The sequence below is a fragment of the Mizuhopecten yessoensis genome, unplaced genomic scaffold, assembly GCF_002113885.1.
Source record: "Mizuhopecten yessoensis strain PY_sf001 unplaced genomic scaffold, ASM211388v2 scaffold716227, whole genome shotgun sequence".
NCBI classification, from domain to species: domain Eukaryota; kingdom Metazoa; phylum Mollusca; class Bivalvia; order Pectinida; family Pectinidae; genus Mizuhopecten; species Mizuhopecten yessoensis.
The window spans coordinates 198,513-215,565 of NW_018480011.1; the positions used below are offsets into that span (position 1 = coordinate 198,513).

The 17,053-nt window shown below is 34.5% G+C and overlaps 1 protein-coding gene across 1 annotated transcript; it reads right to left on the reverse strand.

The window, feature by feature from the left end:
- On the reverse strand, positions 1-12,131 carry LOC110442197 (probable Bax inhibitor 1). Its single transcript, XM_021485689.1, has 9 exons — positions 12,010-12,131; positions 9,534-9,642; positions 7,273-7,393; positions 6,220-6,268; positions 5,401-5,498; positions 4,595-4,674; positions 4,195-4,295; positions 3,412-3,481; positions 1-2,294 (listed from the first exon to the last, which is right to left on the reverse strand). The coding sequence occupies exons 1-9, from the start codon at positions 12,069-12,071 to the stop codon at positions 2,271-2,273; spliced, it is 714 nt and encodes a 237-aa protein (XP_021341364.1). The 5' UTR covers positions 12,072-12,131; the 3' UTR covers positions 1-2,270.
- Between the last annotated feature and the right edge of the window lie 4,922 nt (positions 12,132-17,053).

Sequence of the window (17,053 nt, forward strand, 5' to 3'; positions counted from 1 at the left end):
TGTGATGAAAAGATTTTATTTACCATACATATAAATCTGGAGGGGCCAGTACACAACAATTAACAAAGTAAATAAAGATATATGAAGAAACCAAAGAAGGTGAACAAAGCCAGGCCAAAAATTCTCAAAACAAATTGAAAAAAAAAATTATCTATTAAAACTTGAATAATTATGATGTACATCCATTAATAAATTTTAATGCTTTTAACTATAAACCAATATATACATGTTATGTTAATGAAAAAGGAAATTGGCAAAATCATACAGGGAAATGTTTCGAAGGGTAGTTTTATTTGGTAGGAGCAATGGTTTAAAAACCAACATGATCAGTCAACTAACTAAACAGGAAATGTTTACCACACAAAATCCGAACGTTAGAAGCAGCATGTTCCATCAAATCAAATGTTACAAAACAGAATGCCTACCATACTTTACCACAGACCAGTCTTATGATGTATACTGTACTGACTGTAATACAGACTCTGGAGTTTTAAATCAACTGATCATTGGTTGGTGTAAGGCTTAATTAGCTTTATCAGAAATATGGTGAAGGTGAATTGTTATGTAGAATTAACAAATAGTTGTCCTCATATAACAATGACAAAAAATATTTAAATGAGTCATACAATTTCCAGAATCATATGGCACTGTTTATAAAACGGATATTTTCCCTTCGTGTCCGTCTATTAATGTTGATATAGGTATTCATTATAGCAGCATTTGTATTAAACCGCCACCCATGTATTATCTTACCAGTAATTGCAGTTTTACTGTGACACTAACACCAAACCAATTAAAAAGGTGATAAAAATCAGAAGATAATAAATGGGATATAATATATATTTAAATGTCTGTAAAAATACATTTTTTTTAAACTCATTCACCCCTGAAAACACATTTGAACTCTTCCAATTCAATGTCTGGAATAGTTCATTCTGAAATTTCAGGGGTAAATGACCTAGGTTATGCTCCAGTTAAATGATCAAAGTTTACTTCTGTGTAATATAGACGGAAAAACTCAATTGGATGGTAATACTTTTGAAGTTTGCCATGCATAGGGTTTGCCAAGTGTTTAACTTCAAAAAAAATATTTCTGAAAATGTCCAAGTAAGTTTTTGTCCACTCTACAATAGATACACGTACCCCGATAACCCTCAGTACACTTACCAAACTATGTGGATTCTATTAAAAGTTGAAAATAAGACTGATTTCTATTCCTTAAATTGAATGTTAAATACAAAATATTAATGTTACAAGCGAATTAAAAACTTGTTTACAATTATGAAAGTGATGAATACAAAAATTCAAGAGCTAGAAATCTCAAAATTGTATAGCTACACAATTTTCTGAATAACACTTAATATTGAACTTTATGTGTGGTGTCCAATAAGGTATTGAAGGATATGAATTAGATATAGGTACAAATAGAAGTTATCAAACTCATGTGCTAAAATGTACTTTCAAATACGTTTTCTTTTTGAAAACTATTTTTTTTAAGTAAAAAAAAAATTAAAAAAATTAAAATGAATTTGTGCACTGACATGCATGCTATCAGACTCGTCATCATAAAAGACATGGAGAATATCAGAAAATGAATACTGAATTATTTGTTGAATTGTTTCTGGTTTAATTGAGCATTCTCCAAACTTCAAAACACAGTACAATGCAAACTATTTGACAATAAATAAGCAATAAATCAAACAAATTTCACCACTGATATCTATATGTTAAATATTCTATCAACAAAAAGCATTAGCTTGTGATTGTAATGTTATTTAAAAAAAATCATACTCTATAACATCATGACGATTCCAACAAATTTAGTGTAGTCTTGCATTATAAAAAAATCAAAAGCCTTCATTCTTCATTTTCAAAGATTATGTTTACAATTAACAGTTATGTTTTTTCTAGGCGAGATAGGTTGAAATTTCCCCATTATTCATGTAACCTTATTAATTTTTGTTATTGAATGAAACATAGAAATTCAACATAAACTGAGAGAACAAACAGGGAAAATATGGAGTTAGAGGCTTTTACGTGACGGTTTGATAATACAAGCACAAAAAACAAGCCTTAATAATGTCAAAGTTCTCTTTTCTCCAAAACAATATTTTCACTAAATATATATAATAATACAGTTCAGTTCCGTAATACTTCTTGTATGCTATCCATAATCCTGTATTTCGGGAATGTAGAACTTTCCTTCAAGTGTTTTTGGAGTTGTCATCTCAGTAACTGCCATCTGCCAAACCTCATCAATTCTCCATCTCTTAATTCTTTTCCTTCTTCTTGTCCTATGGGTAAAACTCTGACAGTTAAAATGATTGTATAGTGAAAATGAAATCAAACATTAACCTAGAATATTTTCAAAAATATCGAAAATTAAAAATACATTTACAGATACCAAGATTCAAAATGGTCATCTGAAGATCAATAACACAGATATAGTAGTAAATTTTCAGATACATCTCATAAATTATATTTTCAAAAATGGCATTAATAAATAATTAACTTTGTCAGGCTTTAAACAACCAGAACCAGACCCCAGATTTTAATATCCAGTAATACAGACTGTAAAAAACAACAATTATTTACGAAGTGTTCATCTTTGCTGTTTTTAAACCTTTTCAATAAAATTGTTTTTGATGTCTAGAATAGATACAAACTTTTCCTTATTTCAGATACATGAATATATATAGAGGATATTTAATGGTGTCTTCAGTAATAAAAAATATATTTCACGAGTGTGGCTAATATTTTTACGAGTGCGCAGCATGAGTAAAAAATTTCAAAATATTAGCGACACGAGTGAAATATATTTGTCATTACTGAAGACACCATTGAATTTTCTATTTACTACATTTTTAAAGCATAAAACATGAAAAATCTAATGCATTAAAAAAAGGGCAGGAATCAGAAACGTGATTATAAGCGCCATATTATAATGACTGACTTCACGTCTGACAACAAGGCTGCGCGCTTTCCTGAGTGGCATTCTCAACGCAATTTCAACGTTTTCTACTATTTTCTGGTATGATTGCTTATTAAAATGTAGTTACTGCTATATATATGTAAATACTTAAGTGTGTGTACCAAACACTTGCCATGCATAACAACCACTTATTCTAACGTCGCCTCATGTGAATCTGTGACAAAATATCGTTGCCTTTGAATGCAGCGAATAGAAGATACTGTTATGATTGGTCAATACTAAAAAGTGATATTTTCACACTGTGAAAATATCTCTTTTGATATTTGTCACAGTGTGAAAGACATCAATTTTATCAAGTTGATAGAGATTTCACTGGCAAAAATGTAATAAAAAGTATTTATTTTGAAGTTATAGCAAAAATGGCATGCCAGATTGGAAAAGTCATCGTCACATTTACAAGAGGAAAACCATTGACATACCTTGTTGGACAGAATGATCAGGAGACGACGGAAGATTTGGATGAAGTCCAAGAACAAATCCACACTGTGCCTGAAACACAAAGTTAACAAAACACTGATGTATTGGCTCGACTCAACGATGATTCAGATATATTTCTAGAGAAAATTGATCACTAACAGAAATTTCAACCTTACTCAAACAAGGACTTCCAAAATTCATCACTGTCAAAAGTATCAACTTCACTCCAACAAAGATTCTGAGGAATTTGTATTTTTCATTTCCACCAAAAGTATCACCCTTTTTCTTTTAAACTAATATTCAGAGATTTTAGTAGAATTAGTCAAGAGTCAAAAGTATTAGCCAAACTCTTGCAATGATTCAGAAATACATCTAGAATACACTACTTTATCAAGTAGCAATGTCCTATTTATTGACACCAACAATGATTTGGAGACAGTTCTAGACCTTGACATATAAACTATATTCATTAGGTTAATAAAAATCCAAATAACATCAATACTGCTGTATTTTATAAGTATTGTGAAAATTTATTGATCCTGAAAGAAATAATAATGCATCATTCTGGATTCTGTTAATAATGACATGGAAATGATCAATTTAATCAGTTGGTATGTACATTTTAAATTATACATACGGTAAGTTTACCTGTAGTGTTCAGTTATGTGATCAGTATAGTTTTTCATGCTTTTATCAATATTTTGGCTTCCTATAGCTATCTAACCCTACTTTTGACTGAACCTTAAAATCTTCTCCATTTTTTACTGACATCAGCGATCACATACCAGATGTAGTCATCATCCCCCATTCGCTTCTTCTCAACGATCATCTGGGTATCGTACAGCACAAAGGCACAAAAGATAAACAGACCAGCATAGAGCTGAACCTGGAAATCAATGAAAGTCAGGTCAAGTTGGATTAGATATAGAGCCTGAGAAATCAACAAAATGTTGTGTATCTCATTTAAAAGCATAGAAATTTACATTACATATCCAAGGCAAAATCTGTCATCTTTACGGTTTTTTTACAATGGTGTTGCAAGTACCACATGTAAAGGATAGAATTAAGACTTAACAAACATGAAATACTAAGTGTTTTTTTTATTCAGTTTACCAGAAGCCTACAACTACCGTATAAAATACCCGGTATATAGATACTTCAGAACTCCAACAGTGATCCTCTTACCTCCCAGATTAGTCTCGACCCAATGAAAATGTTTAGGAGTCCAGCCAGACACAACCAGCTCAATGCACTCAACAGGAATCCTGAAAATTAACCATATCATTTTAAACTCATATATAGTCAATATGCAACAAACAATGAAAACCACTTGTTTTACACATAGTGAATCTTACTAGTCATACGGCTAGTTTTCTAGTCATTCAAAACAAGATTCCTTCAATACTGCAAATAAGTGATACACAGACATTGTATAGTAGTAACTAAATCCCTTTTTTGCATCTAATAACAAAACTGATCACTTCATAAACCTTGCTACATCTAGTCTGCTTCATCGTTAGTGAAACAATCAGTATGATGTTGATCACTCTATAATGTCATTAAATAAAATGGTAAGAAGTGACACAATTTGTCACTACATTTCATCATGTTGATTAAACTATTGTGAATTAATTTTCAAATTTAGAACATAAATTGTTCCTGTCATTTCTTAAATGACTGAAAGTAACAAATTTAGGTGGATACACTGATTAAACAGCATTTACTCGATGTGGGAAAGAAAGATGTATAGCAAGTTTGGTAATTTGAGAAGAAATATCAGCCTATTACTGATAAAAAAAAATCTGTTAATGAGTACAGGAAACTGAAATTAGAAAAGCAACTTAACATGTTCGTTTGTTATACTGTGGCCAAAAATGCAAAGTTGTATAATAAATCTAGTTTTATCACTTTGTTTATAAATAAAAACACAATTAAAACACAGAGCCTTTGAACAGGTGTGGACTGACCCTGGAGCTACAGACTGTACTTACCTCCCATGTACAGGAAGGTACGGTTGGTATTGAACAGTGCTGCCAGTGAAAAGCTAATGAAGATGACTGAAGTCCCCATGAGTGCTGTCACAATGATGCTGGAAAATCAAAAGTTACCCTTAAAATGGACAAGACTAGACAATTACAATAATTTTGTACACATCACTGCAGATTATTACAGGAAAGACCTATTAAATTATTTCATGAGCTAGTCTTTCTTTAAAGATCCGGGTTCCCTGCCCCACTACTCTGTGAGTTTTCCTTTATACAGTAATCTCCCCTTGACTTCCGCTTAGATGTATCTGTAGCACCGATTGCCCGGACACTTTCGTTGCCAAGGTAGCTCAATCGGTTAAATAGTAATATATCCATCTGAAGTCAGGGGTTCGAATCCCAGTCTAGACCTGGCACTGAATGTTTACACTCAACACTATTGTTGTTGATGTTTAGTTTGTTTTATCTTCATTCATTAATTTCTGACAAAAATCCAGCGAAGAAAGGTTTTCATTCCAGAAAGGATTTATCAAAGCTATATAGTGATGCTGACAAAAACAGTTACCATATAAATTTACAGTTTTTGGCGGTGGTATGTTGATCTTTCAGATTTATTTCTAACTGTATGAGTTACTTCCCTTTTAACAGCATATTAAGTTACAAGTCTAAATGGCATGTTCCACAAAAGTGTAGGAATCAAAATAAACATTAACAAACTCTGAATCAAAGGTATCTATACAGAAAAAATGTTTCAAAGGGTTTAAATAATGGGTCGGGGATTGATGTCCCTCTAATTACTAGTCTACACACTCGCACTTCACTCACCTTGGGTCAACCGTGATGACGTAGTCCAGGAGAGGTCCAAGTGACATTCCTGAAATTAGAACAATCTATGTACATTTGTAATATATATATATATATTATAAAAAGAAAAATTCTCAACAACGAGTCTTTAGTACTTTCATCTCTTCTAGGAGATTCTTCAGACTAGCGCATTCAGTGATAAGCACTGGTTTAGTCATATATATATATATACATGTACAGCATGCAGATTGTGTATCTGAGTTGAGACAAGTAGTTCCAACATTTCTTCCATAAATGTACCCTCTTGAAAATTATACTGTTACAATTACAAAGTAAAGATATTTTTCATCACTTTTAACATTACAAATGAAGAGGGAACCAAATATAAGGTATCAGATTATATCTCTCACTAAAATTACGTATTTACCAAAGTTTAGAAATGAGAAAACCTAACCAGTGTAGACAGGCAAAGGGTAGTGCTACTAAATATTTGACCGCATTATCATATTCATTAAACAAGTTCTTATTTTCATTCTTACTAAACAAGCATGATGAGTGGGTCATCCCCCTAATAAAATAAGCACACTCAACGAACATTCACACTTACCAAATAAGCATGCATATATTTTTCAATGATCATTCTCCCTAATTAGCTGACTTACCCACAGCATGTTCAATGAATGTTCACACCTGACTAATATACCCTTAAGACCAAACAAAATATGTGTTTTTCCTGTTTCCCTACCGACTCTTGATTATTGTGCCAACCCTCATAGGCATTCAGTGATAAACACTGGTTTAGTCAGAACTCCTGCTCTATATATAAAAATAATTGCCTATACATGTACATACATGTAGCTACAGTACCTACCGACGCTACTTTTTTCCAAGCAGAAGCAGGGGGCATGCACCCTTAATGGAGAAGAATGTTCTATTTCAGAGCATTTAACTTAAATCCAGGATCATTTTCAATGAGTGTTCAGTCTTAACAAATATTTATATATAACCATTTTGAATGAGAATTTGTTCTTCTCCGAGACACATGTCCAATGTTCAATATCGAGTAACCATTACCTGTGAAGAATGTGAAGCCAGCAAAGATACCCAGTCTCTTGGTCTCAGTCTCCTTAGAGTGATGGGTAGAGGCAAGCCAAATCATCAGGCCCAGTGAGGCAAGCATGGTCAGTATACCAGCCTAAAACACATCAACATTTGATGATAAATTGATATAAAGCCCATACAACTAACCTGACATACCAGTAAATTTATAATAAATAGGTAGATGACCAGGATTTGTTTTTCTGGTTATGCCATACGTAACTAAAATACTGTTAAATTCTATAATGTATCGGGTAGAGGCGACTATTGCGTTTATTTTTTATTATTGCTATACTATTGCTATTGGGGGAAAACACTATTACAACAGTATTGCAATAGTATTGGATACTTCACTAACCTAAGTTTTTTTTCTGTCAATTCTCTGTTGGCTTGTTGGTATAAGGTCATTTTTTTGGTCTTAAATTATTTAATTTAGTTGCCACACTGTCTACTAGCGTGTTTATCAAACGTTCCCTTAAAAATAAGTATAGAGTACATGTATACTGTAACATTCATGCAATTAAAACACACACATGACTGAGAGTAAAATCTGATAGTGACAACCGCGCTTGACTCCTCGTGTTAGTGCAGCCGAGTGCGTATTAATGATAGTGACTGAATTATCAGTACTCATAATCGCATGGTGTGAGTGAAAACCGTACACATAAGTGTTAGTAGTTTTGAAACGATCAATTGTTTAGCATACTATCGATGATTATTATCAAGTTAATGAAGTTGTCATTGATTAATCAAACTGAGAGGTGCACAATCACAATCTATCGACAGCATGATATATCATTTCACCACTGGTATCAGGTATCCAGATACAATGTATGACCAGAAAACAGGAGGCTTACAGGCATTACAATCACCTGGGGGAACTATGTGTAGTACAGGTCAGTTGTGGCAATCCTAAAGCAATCCAGTGGTGACAATTATCACCAGCTCAGTGTAGGGGATTAAGTCTGGCTCGTGTTTCTTCTCGGGTGTTTTAATTCATCAATATCCACAATGCCAAGGACATAACTGTCAGGGATTAAGTTAATACAGAAACAGGTGTTTTGCTTAAGCCATTTCCTCCAAAATTGGATATTAATTTTGATTTACTTTTTAGCAGTAGCGATGGGCAAACTGTTGAACATCATCATTGATAATTGGTTAGTAGTCGGAGGTAGTAAATTTAAACTAATTGATGATCGATTGCATAATCGGTTTATCATTCTATGGGACTGAATACCCAAGTAAAGAAAGAACGTTAATATTACATCAATAGGCAGAACGTTAACCCTGGTCGCCTTTTACCAAAGCGACTGGGGTTGGATTCCCTGATCGGATGTGAAAAGGTATGGGGTCACCTGCCCAACCATGTGTTTTTTTTCCAGATATTCTGGTTTTCTCCCACAATAAAACATCACCCACACTAACATCTGAGCCAACAAGAGTGATTAATATAAGTTGAAATAACTTGTTTCATATTTGTTGTCAAATAAACAAAGTGTATTTAATAGACAGTTGTTGATTACACATTATGTTCCAATATGTTTCATATGATAAAAATCAACACTGAATGACTTTCAATGTATACTTCACATCGTGTATTTTGACACTTTGATTTCAATAATGAACTGATTTACCGTGCATTATATAATTTGTAATTGATAATTGGAATCAGAAAGGGCAAATCAATCAATTTCTAATTATTATCAATTGTCAGCCCATCACTATATATATTGCTATTTAGCAGCTAAGTTTTAGTAATGAATCTGTCTGTTTATGACTCCTGAGGGTGTGGTTAATCAAATGGCACAGCCACACCTTCTGATAGACTGATACATAGTTTGGTATTTTTTGCTTAATCTGTTCAAAACAATTCTATTGACAACACATATATAATACAAACATGTAAGTAGTATAATTAAATCAGATGTTAGTACAGTATTAACAAAAGAATCAGACAGCAGGCTAAGCCTATATCAGTCTTCTTCTATTCCGGTAGTGATTAGATATATAGCATGTTGTTAGTCTTCCTTCTCTCAAATGTACACCTATAGCACCCACACTAGCTCATGTGTAATGCTTGGTACACGCATTGATCAATTATTATGAGTGACTTGACAACCGATTTTGTTCAAACTTGAAAGCAAGATGAAGATGTACACTTCAGACAAATCACAGGGGGCTATCTTATGTAACATATCTGTTTGTGTTTTTATCACATGGTTTTGGCTGTGCTGTACCTGGAGCCATGCTGTGTAAAGGTGAACATAGGCCCCCGCGAAGGCGGTGAACATGGAGATGGAAAGGCAGCCATACACCCTCTTCAGATGGTCCTGAACATGATTCTCCCTGAAACACACAGAAAATAGACTGCCATTTTCACATACATCACAATCAGATATTAATTGTCATGTTGAATAGTGGAATTTGCTCATAGACTAGTAAAAATTGGAAACTTCTAGTTCAAGTGTCTCTGTGACTAGTGGAAATTTAAATTAGTTGAAGCCCTAATATCAGAAACTAAAAGTGGCCAGTATATACCACATAGTTCCGCTGTTTGAGGATATACAGATTTTCTGTTTATTACAAATACACTGAATGTGAATATATTTTTTAACACTCGCATTGATTAATGTATGTAATTTTTTTCTAGTAGGTCAGCTATAGAGCAATTTAAGTTTTATATTAATGTGATAAATTTTAAAATTCTTCTACCACATTGCAATTGTTGAATGTCTATTTTCAAATCACAAAATAAATCCCATGATGTTGATAAATTATGTAATGAAAGTCATTTTTATCAATGCCTGCTTGGTCAGAAAATATGAACCATATGGCATATACCGGTTCAAAGCACCTAAATAAATTATTTTACATTAAAGATAGGACACAATTTCTGCATCAATTATATGTGAGCTTAAACTACTATACATATATCATGTACTGAATGCCTTCTTATCACCAGTCCTTATCAGTGTTCTTTTTGACAATATTATATATACCAGTCTATATTTATAAGATTGTCATCTGTAATCCCTGTGAATATAGCCATGAATTGTATTGACTGACTATACTATCTTATCAAACCATCATCCATGATGCATGAATCATTGTCATCAATGCAATAAATTGCATTCATTGTTGTTTCTTCACTTTATAATTCAGAGATCTTTAATTTTGTATCACCAGGAAAATTACCACTTGGAAATTCTGTCAATCAGAATAAGTTTATTCCTAACTATATGCACTATTTTTTTCAGATATTTCACAATAGGGAATTCTTGGATGTTAAATCAGATTTTTTCTTTCTTTTATCTGGAATGTTTCCTTTTGTGGCGGAACTGGACTGGGTCGATCGTCGGCGACCAGATCTAGATAGCTCAATTGGAATTGGTAGAGCATCCGTCTAGAATGCTGAGGGCCCCGTTTTGAACCCCGGTCTGGCCATTGCATTTCTCTTTCTCCTGTTACAAAATTGGCGAGCTTGCAAACCCTTGTCTCATACAATGCTTAGCAAGAGGATATCAGAATCTGTGTTGAAATAGTGTTTCCCCGAAGACGTAGAAAAAGGAGGGAGGAAAGTAGTGGAATTGGACTTGGTCGATTGTCAGCGACCAGATAGCTCTTTGAAAGTACTTTGAAAGGGTCAAAAGTATACTGATCATGGATGAAACAGTTAACTTTACTCATTTATTTATAATTTTCAATATCGATCCTGCAAACTGAAAGAGATTTCATTGCGGCCTGTATGGTGGGAGGTTTAAAAGAGATATTGGGAGATAAAAGGAACATTTTCCATTTCGAATGAACCCAGAAAAACACTCTTTACTGAAAGTATATATACAGAGGTGAGAGAATGTTGACTGGGATGGCAGCTTATCATATATAAAGGCTAAGGTTGGGGAGGAATGTGTCCTATCCAGGTCTGGTTTAGTGTACTGTTGTATAGCTTGCATCACTTGAACTTGTTACATAATGTGACAAGGAGATGTAATTGTGTGTTTTTTCATAATGTTTTGATAGTCAGCTTTAACTACCTTCAGTTGTAAATGTTATACATATATTTTATAATGGCCTTCTTGTCCCGTTTTAACGCTATCTTGGAATTTACAGACACAATAGTGAGTATCCCCTTGAACCTGGATTGCTCATATATGACTGGACATTATTGAACAGTTACACCACCGTTTTGCCCTAGTTTCCTCTGGCCCGACAAGATTTAGACATTTTGACAGATATATCTACAGCCGGTGTCTAACCTCTATTAAGAATAAGAGCCGATACTGCACATTGTCGGAATATGTTTTTGAAATTACTCAAGCAGGAACTAGAATCGTCATAGTTGACTGCTTGTAGATATACATGTAATTTAAAGCTAAATATAGCGCCACGTACAAATCATGAAATATCCTTTAGTCCTAGAAACAGATTCGTCGTTGGTTAACCAACCAAAACCACATGGCAACCTATTGTCTGTCGTTAACAATTAATAATTCATTTATAAACTAAGATAATTTACCTCACACTATGCTCGCATAAGGACGATTATTGAAATGTTTCTTTCGATTTCAGAGTGCAAAACAGGACATACCGAATTCTGACAGTAGGCTAGCTAGGCCAATATGAATATGCATGACGAAATGCTAATTACAAGCTTAACGTTGGAACTATATCATTGGCATTGAAAATAATTCATTTCTTAAAACAAATACTTACAAGTTATCAAATTTGAATAACTGTGGTGGAGGAAATTGGTTTCTTTCTGAGTGTCGGTTCATTTTTTCTGCTTTTGACGCAACTGTTCGCTTCCGTTTCAAGTAGTCGTCGTCACAAAGCCGCTTATGTTAATGATAAAAATATACGCAATTTAAACACAAGGAAATAAAGAAAATAATTGTTATTAAAATCCTCGAGAACAAATAGTAAATTTGTTTGAAAAATAGTTATAATGCTTACTGAATCTAAGTTACCACTATATGTCCCAACATTTATGTACGATCGCTTATGTAGTCAAAAAAACATCGCGACCTTTGACCTTATAATCAATGCGACGTGTACATCATGATCTGGAACAGCCTGGAAATATTATGCAGATTACTAGATTACGCGTGTTTTGCTTACACGGTGAATATCAAGTTTGCAAAATAATTATGTTAATAATACGCGTGTACTTGTCCCCTCCCCAGCTAAAATAGCTCGCACATGAGTACAGGTACATACATATGTTGCCCACAAGACTTCGATGGCAGTTGCCATTTCGTGATTTTTCAAACTTAATTACGAGTGCTGACTGTAATGCTCATGCTTATAGCTTTAGGGATCATCACGGAATTAGGTTAGCACAGGGATGTGTAGTGGATTAAGCCTTGAAGCCTCCATCACATGCTAAACATTCGCCAGCTTTTACCTTTTATCTGTACCATGCACAACAAAAAACACCAAAAAAACACCAACTAATCACTGTAAACACGGACTTAGATAATCTAATTCCGTGCTGTAAATAACCCATTTTTTCACGCCCCTATGATAGGACCCCGAGGGCATAATCATCATAATTTGATGGAACCCCTGTAACCTAAAGAAGAAGATAGCAAAATCACGGACTTAGATAGATTGAAGCGGAGGTTTCCCCGTCAAATCAGGTAGTTTATATCGCGTTTTCTCTCAACATCAAAGTGCACCAGACATATTTCATATGGCTTTCCCTCTAATATAATTCCGTAGAAAAATTAAAGAAATATATAAACAAAGGATCAATTCTAAATGTGTATTTCTTTGATTGATATTTGTATAATTATGATTTATATATTTAATTTTAGATTGTTGAATTGCCAATTAAATTAATTATTTTTCAATATACATGTACATGCTTGTATTTGTGATAAAATGCATATGATGTAACTATGATGATTGCTTTAACGAACGATTCCAATTAATGTACGTCATTATTTTCACATAAAGGCGTGAATTATGATAATCACAAACATTTTACTAGAGTTAACTACATATTGATCTTAACTATACATGTATATATAATTGTAATAGTTCTGTGCTATATAAACTGTCATTTTGATGGACACATTTACAGATATAAAAAAGCACATGGAAAAAGTTAAAATAGTTATACAAAAATGAAACAGTACATGCAACACGTACATGTACATAATAATTGTACCATGGTTATATCGGTACTCGTGACACACCGGGTACCCCGGCCGGTGCGGTACGGAGTAAAGCGCCTGATGATGCGGAGTAGAGTAAGCCACAGGGGCACGTTACAAATGTCTGAAATACACACATATGCTATACTGATATGGGTCACAACACACATATGTTGTGACCCATATCAGTATAGCATATGTGTGTATTTCAGACATTTGTAACGTGCCCCTGTGAGTAAGCTAAGTCGCGTACGTACATGTATGGAGGCATTATACTATCTGAAAGTCTCTCACTTGACACGGACACAAAACATAACCGACCATCATGGCCTCGATACTCCAGGAGTTACGTTCACGCACAGGGGCATGTTTATGTGTGTTGTGACCCATATCAGTATAGCATATGTGTGTATTTCAGACATTTGTAACGTGCCCCTGTGGTTCACGTTCACTCTCTGCAGAAAGCGTTAGTGAGCGCAGGGATGTGTAGTGGACTACACATCCCTGGTGAGCGCGCGTAACCAATGGAGTATCGAGGTTACTAACCGACGTACTAGCATATATATACACATACAAGGCCTGCATCGGGACTATTTAAGTTAGTGTTATTTAGACCATACTTAAAACCATTTAAGTTTATTATATTGTTTATCTTTATGGAATTTATGCGTTTTGCTATTAGAGGAAGTTAAATGACCCCTCCTTATATAAGACGTGCTTTAATGGGTGTGGTTTTCCATTATACTTTTTGTAATGATAACCAATTTTATACTTATGGAGCGTGATTTGTGAGTTATTAACGGAGTTGAGGTGCGCTATTCCCCCCCTACAGATACAATATAGACGACAAGCAAGAAAATACATTAGACCCCTGTAGGATTGATATTGTAGGATTTGTATATCTATTTCCTATGCTAATCTGAATTTAGTGTATATATGTGTGTTAATTATGTCAATAAACTATGTAATTTATCATGAAATAGTATTGTAGCAATGTTAATTGCATGTGTATATCGCAGACCTGTTTTATCGTACACGTTTTGTATGTTGTAAGTGTCGTAGGGTGTTCTTCGTTCTATGTAATAAATGACTATCACATGGAACCAGTTTGGTTGTTTATTGATGTTTAGACATGAGGCTTCAATACCAAAAGGATGATCACAGTTATTGTTCAAACAACTTCAGTTTCACGAGGATCCGTTCATTACGGAGTAAATTACATTGTATCAAATCTGTCGGTAAGGAGCGGAACCACTAACTACACACCATGTAAAGTAAATTTCAATGAAAACCAAACATTGATTGCGAATGAGAACTGTTGTCGTGTCAGATATCCGTTATGTACAACACAAATAATACACTCGCCATAGACGGAACCGAATGCAAGCTCTAAAAAGCAACCAATTTACATAATAAGTTTGAAGACGATGTGTAGAAGAAGGAAACTCTGATAGATGCTCAATAATGATACATAATCGTATCAGCGGAACGACAACCCATCAAATTTCCTTCCAGTACACCACACTTGACAGAGCTAGGATCATTACCAATGTCGGAAAAACACCTAATATGCTAAACTGATATGAGTCACAGCATACATAAACATGTCTGAAATTCATATATATGTGTATTTCAGTCTTTTGTAACGGACCACTGTGGGTACACCAAGAAGTAAAGGCAGGGAAAACCGACCTATAGGAGAGCGTCCTCGATATCCAGGGGTTACATTCACTTGCGCTCTCTACACCCCTGGAATATGTCAACCACGTTGTTGATGACACGAGAAGACTTGTTTGACCCTAACCTTTGATGTACATCAAAAGAATATCGCGGTCGCATAACGGTAAAACTTACTGGCTTTAAAGTCGGGCGTTGCTCTACTGTAATCTTCAAAGAACAGTCAAGCGATTGGTCAGGATTGTTTACCTGATACAACTCAAATAGCTAGCCGCGTGCCTTCAATTTTGCTATGACGCATTCCAGGGGTGTATTGGGTAAAGCTGAGCGTAAACACCTGCTATCGAGGATGATAGGGGGGATATTCACTTTGGTCTATATGCAATGATTAGAACCATACGTTAGCACTACACATGTACATTTTCAGATGGCGTGGCTTGGTGGCGGATTCTGAGAAGACGCTATATCAATGGTGGTGACACAGTAACACATTGCACTTCATCCTTTATCCAACAAAAAAATCGATTAATAAGAAGAATGTTCAATCAATCAGGTACAACTTTAATGATGTTGAGATGCAACTGAGAACATGCCCCTACGGGTCTTGATCTAAACGGCAACACTAGATTGGATCTTCACATCTCGAGCCACCGCAAAGTGTATGTACAATGTAATTCAAATAATACTAACTGTTCGGAAGTTTCCTCAGCCAACATCCAGTCAGATCCCCTCAGTGGAAGGATTCCACAGGGCTTTTCTCTACTTAACAAATACAGAAAGAAAGAGTGAGATTAGCTGGGGAGCCACAGTTAGTTCACAATACCCATGAAATCGCAATAAGCGTATATGTACTACATGATGTAACTGTTTGATATCTTACCTCTAAAATAAAGAAACTGATTAAATTACATATATAATAGATAAAACGCTGCATTGGAAACGTATCGCACATAATTCTTACTTCAATTTGTCCTGTACTTCTAGTAGTCGACACAAGATCCGGGACAATGGAATAACATGGAAATGGTTGGTATTTCAGTGGAGATTATTGGGCTTATTGTCGGGTTCGAGGCCTACATGGGACAGTCGCCAGGTACTCGCCGAAGGTCCGTGGTTTTACTCCGGTTTTCCTTTACCACCAAAACCTGGAACGTCCACAAATGACCATAGTTGCTAATAGGACGTAAAAAACAAAAACAAACCAAAACATTCTTTAACTCGATCAATTTTGAGCAAACATTTTATGGACATATCCATTGTATATAGCGGTATAATGTAATATCTTAATCTAAAAGTAAAGTAAAACGGTGTATTTTCTGTTGATTGTACATTCTTAATTGCGTTGAAGCAGTGGTGTTCCGATTAATCGACTAAGTCGAGCATCGGTCAGTTTAGCTAACAAACTGATTAATCGAGTACAAAATCCATGATCGATTTCAGTCGGAATGCTCATGTGTAGATATTATGAAGTTTTCAGTAGACATTTTCCCCAGCTACTTTGTAAAATTGATGGCATCATCACTGCATGACTTACTTTGAGCTCATAGCTCCTAGTTAGGACTATATATTACAGATTCAGTGTTTGAAGAGAGGTATTTCTTAAATGCCTACATTTGTGTAAGTGACTTGCAACAACAGCATGGAGGATTTCACTATGTATTTCTATAAAACAATAATAATAACCAATGGTCGATGATAAAATTCCTAACACTAGTTGAAGGCATAGCTCATATAAATTGATAACACCCACCTAAGAATATATCGTTATATCAGAACAGGATAAGAATATGAGTGTTGCAGAGTAGAAAAGGGCATTCTTTTCTTTCTGACATTATTTTTGCCGAAAATTCAGCGTGTAACTAGAAGTTTTACTAACGTGAGGAATACCAAAAATAGTATCCGTTCTAAATCAAAATGAGTAT

Bases quoted from the DNA above. Each gene is read 5' to 3' on its own strand.
- LOC110442197 (XM_021485689.1), bottom strand. From the start codon at position 12,071: ATGAACCGACACTCAGAAAGAAACCAATTTCCTCCACCACAGTTATTC. The intron at 5,499-6,219 runs GTGAGTGAAGTG...TTGATTTTCCAG, and splicing joins GTCATCACGGTTGACCCAAG to CATCATTGTGACAGCACTCA. The intron at 2,295-3,411 runs GTATGTCAATGG...TTTTACCCATAG, and splicing joins TGATCATTCTGTCCAACAAG to GACAAGAAGAAGGAAAAGAA.